This window comes from Gracilinanus agilis, chromosome 6 (genome assembly GCF_016433145.1).
Source record: "Gracilinanus agilis isolate LMUSP501 chromosome 6, AgileGrace, whole genome shotgun sequence".
In the NCBI taxonomy this organism is placed as follows: domain Eukaryota; kingdom Metazoa; phylum Chordata; class Mammalia; order Didelphimorphia; family Didelphidae; genus Gracilinanus; species Gracilinanus agilis.
The window spans coordinates 50,170,823-50,188,602 of NC_058135.1; the positions used below are offsets into that span (position 1 = coordinate 50,170,823).

Genomic DNA, 17,780 nt, shown 5'->3' on the forward strand with positions numbered 1-17,780 from the left:
TTTAGTGAGGGCTATTATGGAAAAGAGCTTAGATAGAAATGCTGTGGCAAAGTCAAGCAGAATTATTAATCCACTGAAGCAGAATGGGACATATTCATAACGTTTCCACCCAGATATAATAGGTGAAATGAACAGCCAACATGAACATTTTGTGCTGCTCATATGATTGAAGTTTTATGTTCTACCTCCATGGGCCAAATGGGTGCCATTCTTTTTTCATGAACATGTGTGTAAGCAGCTGTAGGACTCATCATACCATCCTTTATTTTATGAACCTCCCTGGGCCATGGGGTGGAATGGCCTGATCAATGTTGGGGCATGGAACTTCTGGGCCCTTACCCAGTTCTTTTACTTTAGCCTACCACCATCACAATTGACCAAATCCTGGAAGAGTCTCCACCAATGCTCAGTCTGAGATTGCATGGATTTTGAATTCCTTCCAACTCTGAACTCTTTCATGAGCCCTGGGGATGTTTAGGAGAGGTAAAGTTCAGTCTGAGATTGGTCATGGGCAGCGTTAGCTGATGATGATTGATGGTTTCATAAGGAGATAGAGGTAGAGACAAAATATTACTGAACTGACTATAAATTGGGAGAGGAAAAATCCATGGCCTAGAACGATAATTTTTGGTGGGCAGGATATTTCTAGTAGGCTGTCAGAAAAGCATGAGGTAGGTCTGTTAATGTTCTCAGACCACTTAGGTACTATGTGGCTGTTGTAGCCATTTACTAAGTGGTATTTGAGTGGTCAGGAAGACTTAACAACCCTCTCAAAATGGACAGATCCCTTACAAGAAGGAATTTGTTTCTCCTTAGAGAATATCATCACTAAATTGGTGTTTAATACTAAAACACTGAGTACACTAATTTAGTGTACTAATTAATGTACACAAATGCAAAGTCTCTAAAAGATAAACTTAGCAAATTATAAATAATTTAGGAATTTCCTAATCTGTGGATTATCCAAGTCACCATTATCTTCCTTCTGCTCTTCACATCATGACTTCCATCCACTTCAATCAAAAGGTGAACAACATAAGACAGACGAGAAATATTTTCCATGTTGTTTATAGCTCTGGTAAAAGTTCTAATATTTATGGAGGGGAAAAATCCCTTACGAGTAATAAAAAAAGGTTTCTGAGTGATCAATTAATCATTTATAATTGTATTCGATGTTGGGCTACATAGGCAGAAACAATTTGGCGTCTGATCTCGAGGAGCTTCCGTTCTGTGCAGATGGTTGTTATCTAGGACACATCTCTTTCCGAGAGTGAGCTATATACACCAGTAGCTGATATAAGATGAAGTAGAATTCCCTGAAAATTGGCAGCAGATTTACCTTTGATGCTAGAAGCCACAGAAGACATGTTGATAATGGTGCCAGATTTCTGGGCAAGCATCTGCCAAAATAAGATAATTATAAGATGATCTGCATTCCACTTTGGAGACTAAAAATGCCCTAGCTACAAAGGTTAATTTTATAATAAATATAATAACATATATAATAAGTATATAACATTATTAATTGATATTATAATAAATATATATCAATTATTAATCAATATAATGAAGATATAATAATATTTTACAATATGGCATATATCATTTTATGTAATTATATATTATATGGCTAATATAATTTTAGACAAGCATATATAATAAATAATAATATGAAATATAATTTAAATTGTACAATTATATATAAATAAATATATATCTTTATCATATTATCTAATTATCAATCAACAATGTACAGCAATTTCCCAATTTCTCATTTGACCTCTATGGGAAAGGAATGGTATTGATACAGAATCACTGCCAGCCAACTAGCCCAGTAGTATTACTATGATGAGTAAAAAGAATCAATCATCAAGAGAAAAAATGCATTAAATTTTTTAAAAATTAAAATTCTTACTTTCTGTCTCAGTATCAATTCTAAGACAGAAGAATGGCAAGGGTTAGGCAGTTGGGGGGTGGGTGGGTCAAGTAACTTGCTCAGGAATCACATAGCAGGTCCTCCCCCTCTAGGCTTGACTCTTGATATGCTGAGCCATCCATCTACCCCAGATCATTGGTAATTTTTGAGAACGAGATTTCAGGAGGATGTTAGAGTCAGAAGCCAGAAAGCAAAGGATTGAAAGTGATGAGCAGAAGGAGGCAGCAAGTGCATAAAACATTTTCAAGAAGGTTAACAGTGGAGGATATAAGCCATTTGCTTAAGAAAATAGCAGGGTAATATGGAGGGTTTGTGTGTGTGTGTGTGTATTTGTGTGATAGGGAAGACCTTCACATATTCGTAGGTCATTGGGAATGATCTACTAGATAAGGAGAGTTAAATATTAGAGAAAGAAGGAATGACAGAAGATCCAAATACCAAGCTGAGATGGGAGGGAATGGGATCAAGGTCCCAGCAAGAGGGATTAGCCTTGGCCAAGAGATAAGTTTACTCTGGTTGGTTTCTGGCCTTTGATACAGACACAATCTGATGGTGATTATAAGGTTGGCAGATGGAGGCTTACTTTAGGAAGAAATGCTTTAATCATCAAATACATGCTTCGGACATTCAGATTCATGGTAAAATCCCAGTCTTTCTCCTCGCATTCCAGGATGGTTCCATGATGGACGAATCTGGTAGAGCAGTTACAAAATGAAGGACTTATTCTTTTCTTTTTTTCAACACACACACACACACACACACACACACACACACACACACACAAACAAAGTAAAAATTTAATTGCCATTTTTAAACCTTGGAAACTCCTTTTTAAACCCATCCTCCCCCACCCTTGTGGACTCTGTCCTCCAAATAAGGCAGGAACAGGCAAGATTCCTTCCCAACTCTCTTAACAGTTACAGTTAGTTGGCACAATGTTACAGTTAGTTACGACTACTTGGCATAGTGTAACAGTTATTTAGAACTAGTTGGCACAGCGTTGCAGTTAGTTACAGCTAGTTGGCACGATGTTACAATTAGTTTGGATCCAGGTCCTCCCTCTCTAGACCTGTCTCTCAATACACTGAGCCATCTCGCTGCCCCAGATCATTGACAATTTTTGAGAAAGAGGTTTCAGGAGTTGGCACAGTCCAGAGCACTGGACTTGAAGTCAGGAAGACCCAGGTTCAAATTCCATCTCAGATACTTGCTTACCATATGAGCCTAACAAGAGACTTCCTTCTTTCAGCCTCAGTTTCTTCATCTATAAAATCAGACTATTAACAATCCCTACCTTATAAGGTTGTTGTGAGGATCATATGAGTAGCATGCATCCAGCACTATATAATTGCTAGTTATTATTATCATATCATTATACTAGCATGGAATAATTTACAAAGCAGGTTGAATGTCAGGTACATTAACCAATCAAGTGACACTGGATATATAGCAAATATGTTAAGTGACAAGGATAAAAAGACATAAAATAGACAGCTCCTGCGCTGAAATCTTTTATGTCTTTTTGAAGGAAATAGCATATTCACATTTCAGTGAAGACAAAGAATATATAAGGCAAATACTAAGCAATTTGGTGAGGACAGTACATAGAAGGCGAACAGGAAAGACCTCTTCTAAGAGCGGGGATTTGAGATAAATTCTGAAGGCAACTAGCTATTCCTTCTAAGCAACAGAGGGGAGGAAGGAATGCATTCTAGATATGGGCGAACTAACTGAAATGTTGAATGTCAAGAGGAATAATGGGTAAGAGGCCTGAAAAAGGAGGCTGGAGCTAGTTTGTGAAGAGTTTTAATTGACTTGCCCTGGGTCACACAGCTAGTCAGTATCTGAGGTTGGATTCGAACTCACATCTTCCTGACTCCAGGCCCAGTACTTTGGACACTGAACCATCTAGCTGCCTCAAGGAGAAATGAGCATATATGAAATATCAATAGACAATCTGAAACAATTATATATATTCATATATGTATAGATATAGCTATAGATCTGTATCTCTCTCTCTCTCTATGTTAGGGTTTTCCAAAAGCCTTAGTGTTGTTTTAAACTATTAGATTATATAATAGCCATTAAGCTAATAAATTAAATACATATACCCACATGAGGACCAAGGTGCATGAAATAAATTCTAAACATTGTAGGAATTTGGGTGGGATAGGTGTCACTGAGGACTCCATGTCAGAAAAGGCTTGTACAAAGAGCTAGGACAGAGATAGTTAAAATAATGTCCCTCCAAACTAGTTCTTAATACTGGGGTTGTCAAACTAGCGTGTTTATAGAAGGTAAAGCAGGGCAGCCAGCTAAGCCTCTCTGGGGCCAAGCAGTCTCATTATCACTTTTTTTTTAGACCTTTCCCTTCCATCTTAAAATCAATACTGTGTATTGGTTCCAAGGCAGAAGAGCAATAAGGGCTAGGCAATGGGGCTTAAGTGACTTGCCCAGGGTCACACAGCTGGGGAGTGTCTGAGGCCACATTTGAACCCAGGACCTCCCATCTCTGGGCCTGGCTCTCAACTCACTAAGCCACCTGGGTGCCTCCTGGTTTTCACCCTTTGTATATCCATGTTTTTTTTCTCACTGGGAAGAGTTTGTCCATTGGGCTGGTATGCAGGTATGGCCATGGTGTTATGGTGTCATCATATTGCAAGGTCTGTTATGATTATATCCTTGACAGCAATCTTCTAAATCACTCTATCATAATCTAAATTCTCTATTCTCTTGGCTTTCCTGTGTCAAAAGATCTGGGACTGGCTGTTAGCAACCAGAAGACCTTTACTTAAAGAATTCTAGTACATCAGGGCTACAGGTAATGAAAATTTAGACAAATATACATTCTCATCCATGTTAGGCCGTGGCTAGTTTGCCTGTGAATATTTGGTAAAAAGTAAATGCTCTGAGAAGTCCTACTTCTAGCCAGAATGTAGCCCTATCTCCACAGTGGATATGTGTACCGTGGCTAAAGCAGGTCAATTCTCTGTTCTTTTCCAATTCCTCTTCTCTCCTCCCTTTTAATGATGCCTTTTTGTTTTCATACATCCTATTTATTTCTGGAAATAACTGCCCACCGAGACTCCTTCCCCCCAGGAGGATCAACTTCCATTGGATAGCATGATGAAAAATTATTTTAATGTAGAAAATAAAATTTGCATGAATTCAGGGGAAATTAATGAAGAATGAATTACCCAGCAACGTTAAAAAGAACATCAAGTCTCTCAATTTCCTTGGAGAACTTGTCAATTTGGTCCTTTTTTGTCACATCAAGAACTCGAGTTTGAATGCCTATGAAACAAGAGAGAGGATACAAAATTTATCAAAATCTTTATGTAGCTGGAAAATAGTAGTGACTAACAGGTTCTTTTTTTTTTTTTTTTTTTTTTTTTTGGTTGTGTCTTAGAATCAATATTAAGAATTGGCTCCAAGGTAGAAGAGTAGTAAGGGTTAGGCAATGGTGGTTAAATGACTTGTCCAAGATCACACAGCTGGGAAGCGTCTGAGTTCAAATTTAAACTCAGGACCTCTCATCTCTTCTGCATCTCTATCCATTGAACCACCTAGAGGCCCCCATTGTCTTTTTTTTTTAAACCCTTACCTTCCATCTTGGAGTCAATATTGTGTATTGGCTCCAAGGCAGAAGAGTGGTAAGGGCTAGGCAATGGGGGTTAAGTCACTTGTCCAGGGTCACACAGCTGGGAAGTATCTGAGGTCAAATTTGAACCTAGACCTCCTGTCTCTGGGCCTAGCTCTCAATCTACTGAGCCACCCAGCAGACCCTTCCCCCATTGTCTTTTAAAAATTAGTTTTTACTACATTCCTTTTTTTTTAAAAAAATAACAGTCACACAAGAAAAGACTCCCTTCTTCGTCTCTCCACACTCTGATGAGTTTGTCCAAAAAAAACCCCAATAAAATGATCACATCTATAGACAACGTGGCAGTCTAGGAGTCTGATACCTCTCTGACTACAGGAGGGAGTTATATACCATTATGTGTTCTCAGGGGCCATTGCTGGCTTTCCAATTCCTCTGTCCTCTGGCTTATAAACTAATGTCTCAACTGAAACTGTTCTCTCCAAAGTCTCTTAATCGCCCAGTCTAGTCTGGTTTCCTTCCAATGATATTTTCACAGACATTATCACAGACATTATTATCCTTGGGTACATTGTTCTTTTGGTTCTTCTTATGGAACTCTGTTCCAGTTTATATAAATCTTTCTTTTTCCCCTTAATTTGTCACATTTCTAATTTCATCTACATTAATCTACATTATACTAATACATTACCACTAATTAATCACTATGTTAATACTATTTATTAATTATGCTATATTTCATACTGCTATAATTAACATGTAATATAAATGTCATTATACAAGTATTATATATACAAATATATATATAAATAAAATTAATACAAATATTCAATATGTTGACAATTATATATTAATATAATATATCTTGCTATTTTATAATATTCATGTTTATTTAGCCATTCCTCAATTGATGGACACCCTCTTTGTTTCTAGTTCTTGTCTAGGGCAAGAAGGGCCGCTGCTCACATGATTCAGTGGGGATATGATTGGGGATGTAGACTCTAAACGATTACCCCAGTGCAAATATCAGTAATGTGGAAATAGTTCTTGATCAATGACACATGTAAAATCCTGTGGAATTGCACATTGGCTCTGGGAGGGGGGTGGGAGGAAATGAGAGAAAGAACACGAATCATGAAACCATGGGTAAAAAAAAAATTCTAAATTAATTAATTAATTAAATATTTTCAAATTAAAAATAAAAGAAAGAATGCTATCCACATCCAGAGGAAGAACTCTGGGAGCAGAAACACAGAAGAAAAACAACTGCTTGATCACATGGTTCGATGGGGATATGATTGGGGATGTAAACTCTAACTGATCACCCTAATGCAAATATTAATAATATGGAAATAGGTCTTGATCAATGACACATGTAAAACCCAGTGGGATTGTTAGTTGGCTAACGGAGGGGGGTGAGAGGAGGAGAGGAGGGAAAGAACATGAATCATTTAAACATGGAAAAATATTCTAAAACAAACAAATAAACTTAAAAAAAAAAAAGAAGTTGCTGCTTTCTGTTTTCTGATCTGCTTATAGTATAGACTCAATAGATTACCGAGGCAAAAGGTGTGAGTAGTTTTGTCCCTTCATTTCGGAAAAGTCTACAGACTTGGGAATCATTTTCATAGCAGGGACAATTGAACCCACAGGTGGTGGTGAGGCCCCAAGTGGGAGAGCAGAGAGAAAAAATGGAGAGAATGGAGGAAAAAAGCCTTTGGGGTATCCAGTTATTAGATATGACTTGGCTGATGGCCTGGCAAAGGAGACTGAGAAGTAATGATCAGAGTGCCAGAGAGAGCAGAGTCCTGAAGACCTAGAGGAGAGAGAGTATCCAGGAGAGAAGACAGGCAATAGTATGGGATGACGAAGAGGCCATTAGACTAGGCAAGTAAGAGACTTTGGAGAGAGCAGTTTCAGTGGAGTCATTAGTTTAGAAGCCAGAGGACAGAGTTAAGAAGAAAGTGAGACAAGAGGAAGTACTCAAGGCATTTAGAAGAAGGAAATGGTGTGATGGTGTGGATTTTAAAATTAATATTCAATAACCAAATATTATATTTTATAAAGTTTTATTAATAATAAACTAACAGAAAAAAACTAGAGGGAAAAGGTGCTAAATTCACCCAGCCTGCTCCCAGGAGCAAAAGAACCAGAGGGAAGAGTTACAGCCAAATATAAAACAACAACATGACCACACAAACGTGGAGGCACAGGAGAGATTAAAGGGAATTTTGGGAAAACTAAGGACTTATGGGGGATGAAGTCCCAGGTTCAAAATCTCCACTTATACATTGGACTCTGAATGACATGGAAACCAAAACCTACTCCCCTTAAAGATGCCTCTTAGATTTCTGGGAGTGGGGAGGGAAGGGAGGGAAAGAGACAATTTGGACCTTGTAATTTTGGAAAATGTATGTTGGAAAACTGTTGCTACATATAATTGGGAAAATAAAACACTTATAAATTTAAAAAATGCATTCAAATTATATTTGAGAAGATTTATAGCTAATGTTTAGGGAATACGGAGAGCAGAAAGAATAGTAGATGAAGGGCTTACAAAATATTTGATCCAGAAAGCCTTGTTTTTCTTTGAGTTATTTCAGCAAAATCCCTTTGCTTTTTTGTCTTCTTCTTCTTTTTTAAACCTTTGCCTTTTATTTTAGAATCACTACTACGTATTAGGTCCAAGGCAGAAGAGGGGTAAGGACCAGGCAAAGGGGATTAAGTGACTTGCCCAGGATCACACAGCTAGAAAGTGTCTAAGGCCAGATTTGAAACCAGGATCTTCCAGCTCCGAGCCTGGCTCTTTATCCACTGAGCCACTAGCTGCCTCCGTGCCTCTGAAATTTTTTAATGATTTTTAACCTTAAAAAAAAAAAAAGCGTAGAGTCTTAAAACCCACTCTCTGGTCAGCCAGGACTGAGCAGTACTCACCTGCATACTCATTTAGCTCTCGAAGTTTAGATTCATTGATATCTGTTGCTATGACTTTGGCTCCTTCTTTGGCAAAAGCCTGGACATAATAAACAAATAATTTCCTTCATGAATGGACATGACTATATCCCACTGTATTTCCTTTTCAGTTTTATTTCTTTAAGTCGTCATCAAGTTCGCCCTGATCCCCAGCCTGCTGCTGAATTATTTTTAAATGTGTGGAAGAAAAGCAAATAGTAATATATTGTGTTCTGCATTTTAGTAACAAATCTGCCAGGAAACAACTTTTATAAATTTAACATTATTCTAAATATCCAAGTATTCTGTAGCATAGACTGAGATGCAGAAACAGAGAGAGACAAAAAGCCTAGGACAGTCCCTGGCATATAGTAGGTGCTTAAAAAATGATGATCAAAGGGGCAGCTGGGTGGCTCAGTGGATTGAGAGCCAGGCCTAGAGACAAGAGGTCCTGGGTTCAAATGTGGCTTCAGATACTTTCTAGATGTGTGACCCTGGGCAAGTCATTTAACCCCCATTGCCTAGCCCTTACTATTCTTCTCCCTTAAAACCAATTCACAGTATTGATTTCAAGACAGAAGGCGAGGATTTTAAAGAAATATCAATTGACTTCTTGGTGAACTGAGACAAAAAGAGAGATGTTTAAACTGGCATAGATCCCCTATGCCCTTGGACATGTCTCCCTACTCTAGGACAAACGGAGGTAATATTAATGTGAGTATCCTAACAAGGAAAAGATCATATGTTAAAATATTTGGGGTTAACAAAGTCATTTAACTTATTAAAACTGCTAGATTCAAGTCAATCAGTATCCACAAATATTCATTGTTAGGTTTCTTCCATGATCACTTTGCACAAGACCGAAAGGGTCTTCTCTTCGGTGACCAATATTGGATTATTTTATAAATAGCACACTAATTAAATAAGAGTTAAGTTGGATTTACAGGGTTTTTTCTCACAGATTTTAAAGAGAAACATTGCAATTGATTGTAGGTGGGCTAACATTTTATTTTTAGTTAAACTAAAAGAGGTTATTAATATGTTTCCATATATGCAATGGAATATCCTTGTGTGATAAGTGGCTCATTATCCTTCTTAGCTAACAAATATGGGTAATGGACTTTGGTTTTTTCCATAGTGGTTACTCCCAGCTATTATCAAAGTCTTTCAAAATCACTGATATCCCCAGTAAATAACTTAAAAGCTGTTTCCTTCTGAGCAAGTGACAAACAAGGAGGGGAAGAATTCATGGAAGAACCTTCCCTTAAGAATTCAAAAGAACCTTCATAAACATCAAACTCAATTTTTTCCTCTTTAGAGGTGCATAGGATTGCATTATATTATGATTATGATTTATTATGAATTATATGTAATTACCCAAGAACCACTGTGGCAAAATCATTTGTGGGCTACCCTTGGAGCAAGGAAGACTTGAATTCAAGTCCTGTTTTGAACACCTACTAGTTAGTCCCTTAATCTCTGAGGGAGTTCAGAGTCTGTAAATTACAGCTAAATTGTTCGTCTGCATCAGAAGAGGGAATTTTTCACACCTGGAGCTCTCCCCAGGGATAAATCCCATCATATGATTAGAGGGAGATATAGGGCAAAGACAAGGTAAATTCGAATGCAGCGATGAATTTCATTTTCTCATAGTCTTCTAGACTCATTCAACAAGAGACATGGTTCGAAATGAAGATGGAGTGAGAACAAGCAGCATCTTTGATCTTTCCACCCCCAACATGATAAAATTGGTGCTGGTTGGATTATCCACAGGGTTTGGGAAGATGGTGGTAAGCCAAGATCAGGCCATTTAACAAGATAGGCTGGTAATTACTGCTGGAAGAAGCACTTCCCTATCCTTCCCCTCCCTTTTGGCATCCTAGGACAAAGCCACATTCGTCCCTTGGCTAGTTGACACACAATCCCATTTGTCCTCAAAGTGGCTTTAGAGGCCAGAATATAACTCTCATTTTACAGAGAAACTGAGGCAAAATAGTGGTGACTTTCCCAAAATAAAAATGAATTTGGTATATACGTCAAAATACATCAGCACATCTTCAAAGAATCAGGATGCTATTCATTGTGTTTATTACACTGACCTAAGGGGAGCTAGTGTTAAAGAATGGAGGAATGAAAAGTTTTCTTTTTTTTAGCTGGAAGAAAATAAATTTTGGTACCAAAACATAGAGAGTAGCTTGTTTTATACTTGAGGAAAAAGAAGAGAGATTGAATGATTTACTCAGGATCACCCAGGCACAAAAAATACTGTATTAGGCAAAATATATTACAGGGGCTATTTATTTTCTAAGAACAATTTTAATCACCTCAATATAGTAGACTGACATTCAAGGGACTAAATGATATTTTGCTGACTATCTGTGACTGACTTATACAATGAAGTTTTATGACATTATGAGAGATAGGGCTATAACTTTTTAGTGGCATAATTGTGAGGTATTAGTTGGAACAATTTTATTTATGTAGGGTATGGGTATGCCTGTAACTAGAGCTGTTTGGAGGAATAAGATTCATTCCACTGAATATAATATCAAATGATTGAAATGGATAAAAGATAGAAACATGTTCTTGAATGATGAATTCTGAGTAATTAAGGAAGATGTTTCTGAATTGATGAAGAGTAAACAGAACTATAAGGATATATAATAGATATAATATCATACACAATCTAATATTCTATAGGATATGATACAATACTATATAATATAAATTAGATATACATACCCATATATTATATATATATATGTATATATATATATAATCTCAATTGTAAGTGACATAATCAAACCCATTACTAAAAGGCAGTGACTAATCTTGCTTGGTCTTAGTAAATAGCTGATGATGAGACCAACTTCCCTTCTCCTGGTAGAAAGATGGAAACTATGGGTGTAAATATCAGAAATGGTTATTTTAGAATTTGGTTTTGCCCAACTCTTTAAGAAAAGAAAGGGGTCAAATAAATAGGATATGGGGATATATTGGGAAATGACTGCTGAATAAGGAACAAAGGCATCAATAAAATAAAATTAAGGCTGCTAAGTGGCATAGTGCATACTGCTGAAAATGGAGTCAGGAAGACTTGAGTTCAAATCTAGCCTGAGACACTTATACCAGGATAAACCTAGGCAAGTTATTTAACCTGTCTCTTAGTTTCTTCATCTTTAAATGCAACTCAGTAAATGTTTATTAAGTACCTACTATATGCCAGACACTGTGCCTCAGACTAGTTGTATGACCCTGGTCAAGTCACTTAACCCCATTTGCCTAGACCTTACTGCTCTTCTGCCTTGGAACCAATACTTAGTGTCTGTTCTAAAGTAGAGTAAAGTAAAGGTTAAAAAAAAAAAAAAAGCAATCATGAAACTTACTAAAGCAGCTGCCCAACCAATTCCTTGGGCAGCAGCTGTCAGAACGATGACCTTTCCATCAAGTCGACCCATGGCTCTTTCTGCAGGATAATTTAGAGAAATTAAGAAAGACACATAAAGGATGACTTCGTCGAGCTTTTAAACACTTAACCCAAAGTGGGACAAGTAATAAACAGCAGAGTTGAGATTCAAACTTGAGATCTTTTTGCCAGAGGGAGCACACAAATTCTATTTACCAGGCAGGCAGAGAGTCTCTTGGGGGGACTGACAAGGGTCCCAGGGCTAACATGGGCCAGAGAGCAGGCATTTCCCTGCAGGTAAATCTCCCATCCATCCACTGGACCATCTTTCACTTCACACAATAGTTGCTGCACAAATACCTGTCAGATTAAATTGAACTGATCTTCTTTGAATTTGAATCTTCCTTCCAATTTTCCCTATTAGTGTGTGCATTCTTTCCTGTAATAATGGTAGCATGATTGAACAATATGCAACAAAGAGCTGAGAATGGGCATTGGTGACAGTTGGATAGTGTCATGGAAGCGATGAACATATGAGCTCGGACAGACTTTGGGAGATATTGGAGGAAAGAAGAGCCTGGCAATTTTGTATACTTTAGACATTTTTTGGATATATTTTACCTTTCATCTACTTATGGATTTATAAATTTTATTCATAAAAAAGTTTATCTTTAAAAATATGAATCCTTCCTTTTGGAAAAATTTAGCAGAACCAGAATTAAGCAGAACCAGCTATATTACGCCATTAAAGTATATATTAAATTATTAAAGTATATATTAAATTATACATTTAATTTATATGTAATTTATATTATATTTATATATAAACTATAAATTAAATTATACATTAAACTATAGTACACCATTAAACAAATTTCATTTAAAAAAGAGGAAAAAATGGTTCATGGTCCAACTAGTTACTCTCTTCCTTACCCTAATCCTGGGATATCATTAACGGCCTTGCAAAGTTAATTGGGCACTAAGAACAAGTCAGTTGGGGGCAGGTGGGTAGCTCAGTGGATTGAGAGCCAGGCCTAGAGACAAGGAGGTCCTAGGTTCAAATCCGGCCTCAGACACTTCCCAGCTGTGTGACCCTGGGCAAGTCACTTGACCCTCATTGCCTACCCTTACCACTCTTCTGCCTTGGAGCCAATACACAGTATTAACTCCAAGATGGAAGGTAAGGGTTTAAAAAAAAAAAAGAACAAGCCAGTTAGCTTTCAGCCCTAACTTAGGGCTGAAAATATTAAGATGCTGCTAGTGTATACTAAACCTTTGATCTAATTTCTCCCTTGATTTTTAGTATTTCTAATTTAGTTTTCATCTGGGGATTTTTAATTTGCTCGCTTTCTAATTTTTTAAGTTGCATGCCAAATTCATTAATCTCTGCCCTCCCTAATTTGTTAATATATGCACTCAAGGATATAAATTTCCCCCTGAGTACTGCCTTGGCTGCATCCCACAGAGTTTGGTAGGATGTCTCTTCATTGTCATTCTCTTCAATGAAATTGTTGATTGTTTCTATGATTTCTTCTTTTGATTTTATTAATTTAAACCCTTGATCTAAAGGGTAAGAGAACAGCGATATTCTGGAGATTATTCAGCTTTCAGTTTGAGCATGAAAATCTGTAAATCCTACAAATCAGAGCTCAATTTATTATTTTTTTGTTCATTATCTAGACTTAAGAAAGTAGTGGAGAAAATGTTAATATGCAGATTAAACTTAAGTGTGTTTTTTTCCCCCTAATTACTCATTTTCCTTACAATTTTATTATATTAGATTTGCTTATGTAAAAGCTTCTTTAATTTTATATGATCAAAATTGGTCATTTTATCTCATATGATCCTCTCTGTGACGTATTAGGCATGAACTCTTCCTCTATCCATAAACCTAAAACATTAAGAAAAAGAATGACTTTTCCTTGAGTTGGAAGGGGATGAAGAGTGTGATTAATTAAGTCAAAAACTGAACCGAAGTTGAAGGAGCTCTTTTTCTCAGGCCCTCAGACTTCTCAATGATGTAGGGCCCCAGATACCCTGGAAATGTGGGTTGTATTTGGAACCTTGAAGGGTGCAGACAAACTCTGGCTTATTAGTTGCTTGGGGAATGAGGTGAGAACCATTGAGGTAGTAAATGTTTGGTTGGGATTATGCAACATTATCGTCTAGTGGATGAAATCTGCTCCATAGTACAAGAGAAAACACAAAAATTACTTTGCTTGAGTCTAGAAATTTAGAGATCTAATCCAGTATTAGAATACCCATCCAACCTGAAAGCTAAATTAACTCTAAAACAGGTAAAAAGGGATATGAACTTACCTCTGAATCTTTTAATTACTTTCCTGCAGAAATTTCCAGATGAAAGCAACTTAGATTGGGAAAGCTCTCACCCAGAAGTCTCTGGGCTCAGTTACGGACCTAAAACCTTTGCTCCCGAGAAAAAAACGACAGGCCTCCAAAGTGCATATTGGGATTTGTAGTTTAGCTCTTGTGTTTGCATTTCTTTTCCCTTAAAAAAAAAAATGGTGTCTCAAGATCTTAAAAGTTGCTTGAGTGCTGCCATCTAGTGTAGTCCAGAATAGGCATGTAGGTCATTCATTAAATAAACGGGAAAAGTGGGAGAAAGGACAGTCTGCAAATTAATTCATGGACATCAGCTCATCCTCACGTGTGGATCAAATGCTTCTTTTTATATAATTATATCCATCTGTTAGGGTTAATAGTTTATTCTGGTAGTTCAGCAAGAGAGGAAGTTTCATCCTCTTTATGCCCCCTTTTCCATCAGGAATCCTTAGCTTGGAAAAAAGAATTGTCCTAGTCCTGGCTCTTCTGTCCCAAATGTGAGTGTGGCCCCCCGACGAGGCTGGATCAGTGCCTGGCCGTGATGCCGGTGTCAGAGCCTGGAAGAGGTCTCAAGTATGGTGGAGAGAAGATACATTGTTGGTTCTGGCTTGGACTGAACGGCCGATTACATCCATTGCTTAGTTAAGGCCAATGAATAGAAATTCTGTGCTGCAAGTGGGAAAAAGAATTCGCTTCATATGTAGACCTCAGTATCGAATGCATCATTACTTGATCCCAGGAGTCCTGGTAGGAGGAATGGTCTGTTCCAGCACACTTGTGCATTTTGGGGGGGTTATTGTAAAAATGAACCCGAACTCCCCAAAACTTCATGATGAATATTTCTGGTGATTTATTTATATAAACGTGGCGTTTATTCAAATCAATATACATTGATTAGATTTTTTTTTTAGATGAGCAAAATCTAAGCAATATTCCATAAATAACTAATATCTCCAGTGACTGAGGTAGCTAGTACAATGGTCAGGTAGGCCTGAATTCAAATTTGACTTCAGACATCTCTTAGCTGTCTGACCTTGGCTAAGACACTTCACCTCTGTTTGCTTCAGTTTCCACATCTATAAAATGGGGAGACTGATATCACCTCCCTCCCAGGGTCAACTGAGATAATATTTGTAACACATAGTAGGAGTTATATAAATGACAGAATTAAAAAAAAAACACCCTTACTTTCTGTCTTAATAACAACTCTAAGACAAAAGGGCAAGGGGCTAGACAAATGGGATTAAGTGACTTGCCTAGGGTCCTACAACCAGGATGTGTCTGAGGCCACCTGAGAGCACCTGGTGCTCTATCCACTGGGTCACCAGCTGCCCCAATGTGAGCTATTATTTTATCCTCAACAAAGTGAGAAAACCCCCAAACAATGCTTAGTATTGTAGGAAAAGTAGGAAAGCATCTCAGTTATCCTCTGGTTCAGTGACTCTCCATGTTTTTTATTCAATAAATCTCTTTCAAAAATTAAAAAAAAGCATTATAAATGTAATATGCTATTTGTAATATTCTTTCAGATTTATTCATTAAAGGTTGACCCTTTCAGATGTCCCATGTCCCGCCCTTGTAAGGGTGAATAATAGTCTTAATCAAACAAGCACAGCGCTCACATGTTAGACAATCACAGTGGAGACCAAGCGGTCTTAGTCAGCGGGATGTCCGAGGGAAGGGTGTGATGGGCACGAGGGGCCGAGGGCCTCTGCTGGGTGTTTAGGGTGCAGCCGCAGGCAGGGAAGGGACGAGGGATTCCTGAATCAAGAACAAGAGGCCATGAGAGTGGTTTGCGGCTTGGCAAGGGAAGATGTCCTCAGCGGGTCTGCTTGGGCTCTGTCCAGGCAGCGGGGCTGTCAGTCCTTCTGGCATGAAAACCCTGGGCCTTCAGAGCTGGACTTGGCAGGGATTATGTCTGGTTGTGCCCTATCCTATTTTGACTATCCAGAGTGACCGTGTGTTCGGAGTTACCTATTCTAACTTTACTCCTTTTTCCAGGCCTGATTACTTCTGGGTCTGTAGACCTAAAGTATATTCCACGGATACACTTTCCACGGATGATGGAGGTGAGCTGATAGTCTATTTGCGATGAAGTTTCCATAACATTTTGAGGGATTTTCACTTAGCAAATTTTTTCTCTAATGGGAGCACAAATTTGCAAAAAAAAGACTACAGCCTCTTTCGAGAACAAGCTATTTTCAACCCTCCTCAAATGCTTGTAATACCCATTTGATACCAACAAAATCCCTCAACAGCTAGGAAATATCTGAGGTCAGATTTGAACCCAGGATTTCCCATCTCAAGGCCTGGCTCTCTATCTACTGAGCCACTTCTATGCCCCCTTCATAGTGTTTTAAATAGAAATTTGTGAGGGAACGTGATTAAAAGATTAAGAAGTAAATTTGCATTACTTTTGACCTCTTTTTGAGTTAAACTTTCATTGTGAATGGGAAGGGCATTATGATTTCTGGACCCAAGCAAAGTAATTTTTCCATTTTCTCTTGTGCCAAAGGAGATTTCATCCACTGGACAAGATGTGGCATAAGCTCTGCCGAGTCTTTACCACTAAGGGCATGTGCCGCCCTCCGTGTGGGCAGCCAACAAGCCAAGGCTTCCCTGTACCCTTCAGGCTTCTTGCTGCGCCCCACAGCTCCACATGGTCCAGGCTCTATTTCATTGAGAAGCTTAAGGAACTCTCGACTTCCACTGCTGTATTATTAACCATTCTCTTCTTCCCCTTCCAGCCATCCTGACCCCAATCTGCCAGGCACTTCTGGAGCACCTGCTGGGCGGAATAGTGGGCCTCAGTTAGGAGACCTACCGACCCACGGACCCTAGGAAGCCACGTAGGCCTTCAGCATCCACAGGAACCGGCTACCTGCCTGGTGAGAGGAATTTGTGCGCTCCCGCAGGCAAGAAGACCTCAAAGATTTGAATCTCATTTCTGTTTATTACCTGCTTGATTTGGGGGTAAATATTCAAAAGTTAACTGAGCCAGCCTAGTCACCAGAAAGAGGCAGCTGGCTGGATCACTGGATATGGTGCCGTGCAAAGTTTCAAAAGCCAGGGTTAAAATCCAACCTCAGACACTTACTGTGTGATCCTGGGCAGATCACTCAACTTCTGCTGGCCTCAGTTTCCTAACCTACAAAATACGAATAGCATCTGCTTTTGAAGAGCTTTGCAAATTTTGAAGCATTTAGATTCTAGCTATTATTATTGTAGCTCTGTTACTTTTATAGGCCATGGGACACAAAAGCAGATTTCCAGAATCTTGGATGAAATGGGAGGCAAATGTGTGTGCTAATACAGGAATGCATATTTTGGTGGCTCAGATTAAAAGCTTTGGGTGGGAAAGCAGAGAGGACTGGCTTACACAGGAAGAGATTCTATAAGTTCTCATCGAAGGCCTTTGGAAATAGCTGTCTTTTCAAAAGCACATACCATGTTGCTTTTGCATTCATATCCCATTCATTTCAAGAAGAAATTCATGTAAGGCCCTTGCAGACATAAGGCCTTTGCTCCCTGTGTGAGGATCT

General features: G+C 38.3%; 2 protein-coding genes across 3 annotated transcripts in view; both read right to left on the reverse strand.

Moving 5' to 3' along the window:
• Positions 1-1,160: 1,160 nt before the first annotated feature.
• Positions 1,161-14,296, reverse strand: BDH2 (3-hydroxybutyrate dehydrogenase 2). Of its 2 annotated transcripts, XM_044680983.1 has the most exons (6): positions 14,215-14,296; positions 11,876-11,955; positions 8,472-8,550; positions 5,134-5,230; positions 2,520-2,628; positions 1,161-1,400 (listed from the first exon to the last, which is right to left on the reverse strand). In XM_044680983.1, the coding sequence occupies exons 2-6, from the start codon at positions 11,945-11,947 to the stop codon at positions 1,248-1,250; spliced, it is 510 nt and encodes a 169-aa protein (XP_044536918.1). In that variant the 5' UTR covers positions 11,948-11,955; positions 14,215-14,296; the 3' UTR covers positions 1,161-1,247. The 2 variants fall into 2 exon arrangements, with proteins under 2 accessions (XP_044536918.1, XP_044536919.1); XM_044680984.1 differs by lacking the exon at positions 14,215-14,296 and having other exon boundaries at positions 11,876-11,971.
• A 1,575-nt stretch (positions 14,297-15,871) lies between these two features.
• CENPE (centromere protein E) overlaps positions 15,872-17,780 on the reverse strand; it is a 95,898-nt gene continuing 93,989 nt past the window's right edge. The window contains exon 44 of the mRNA XM_044681632.1: positions 15,872-15,999. Within this exon, the coding sequence (XP_044537567.1) occupies positions 15,872-15,999 (128 nt within the window). The remainder of the gene's footprint in view (positions 16,000-17,780) is intronic.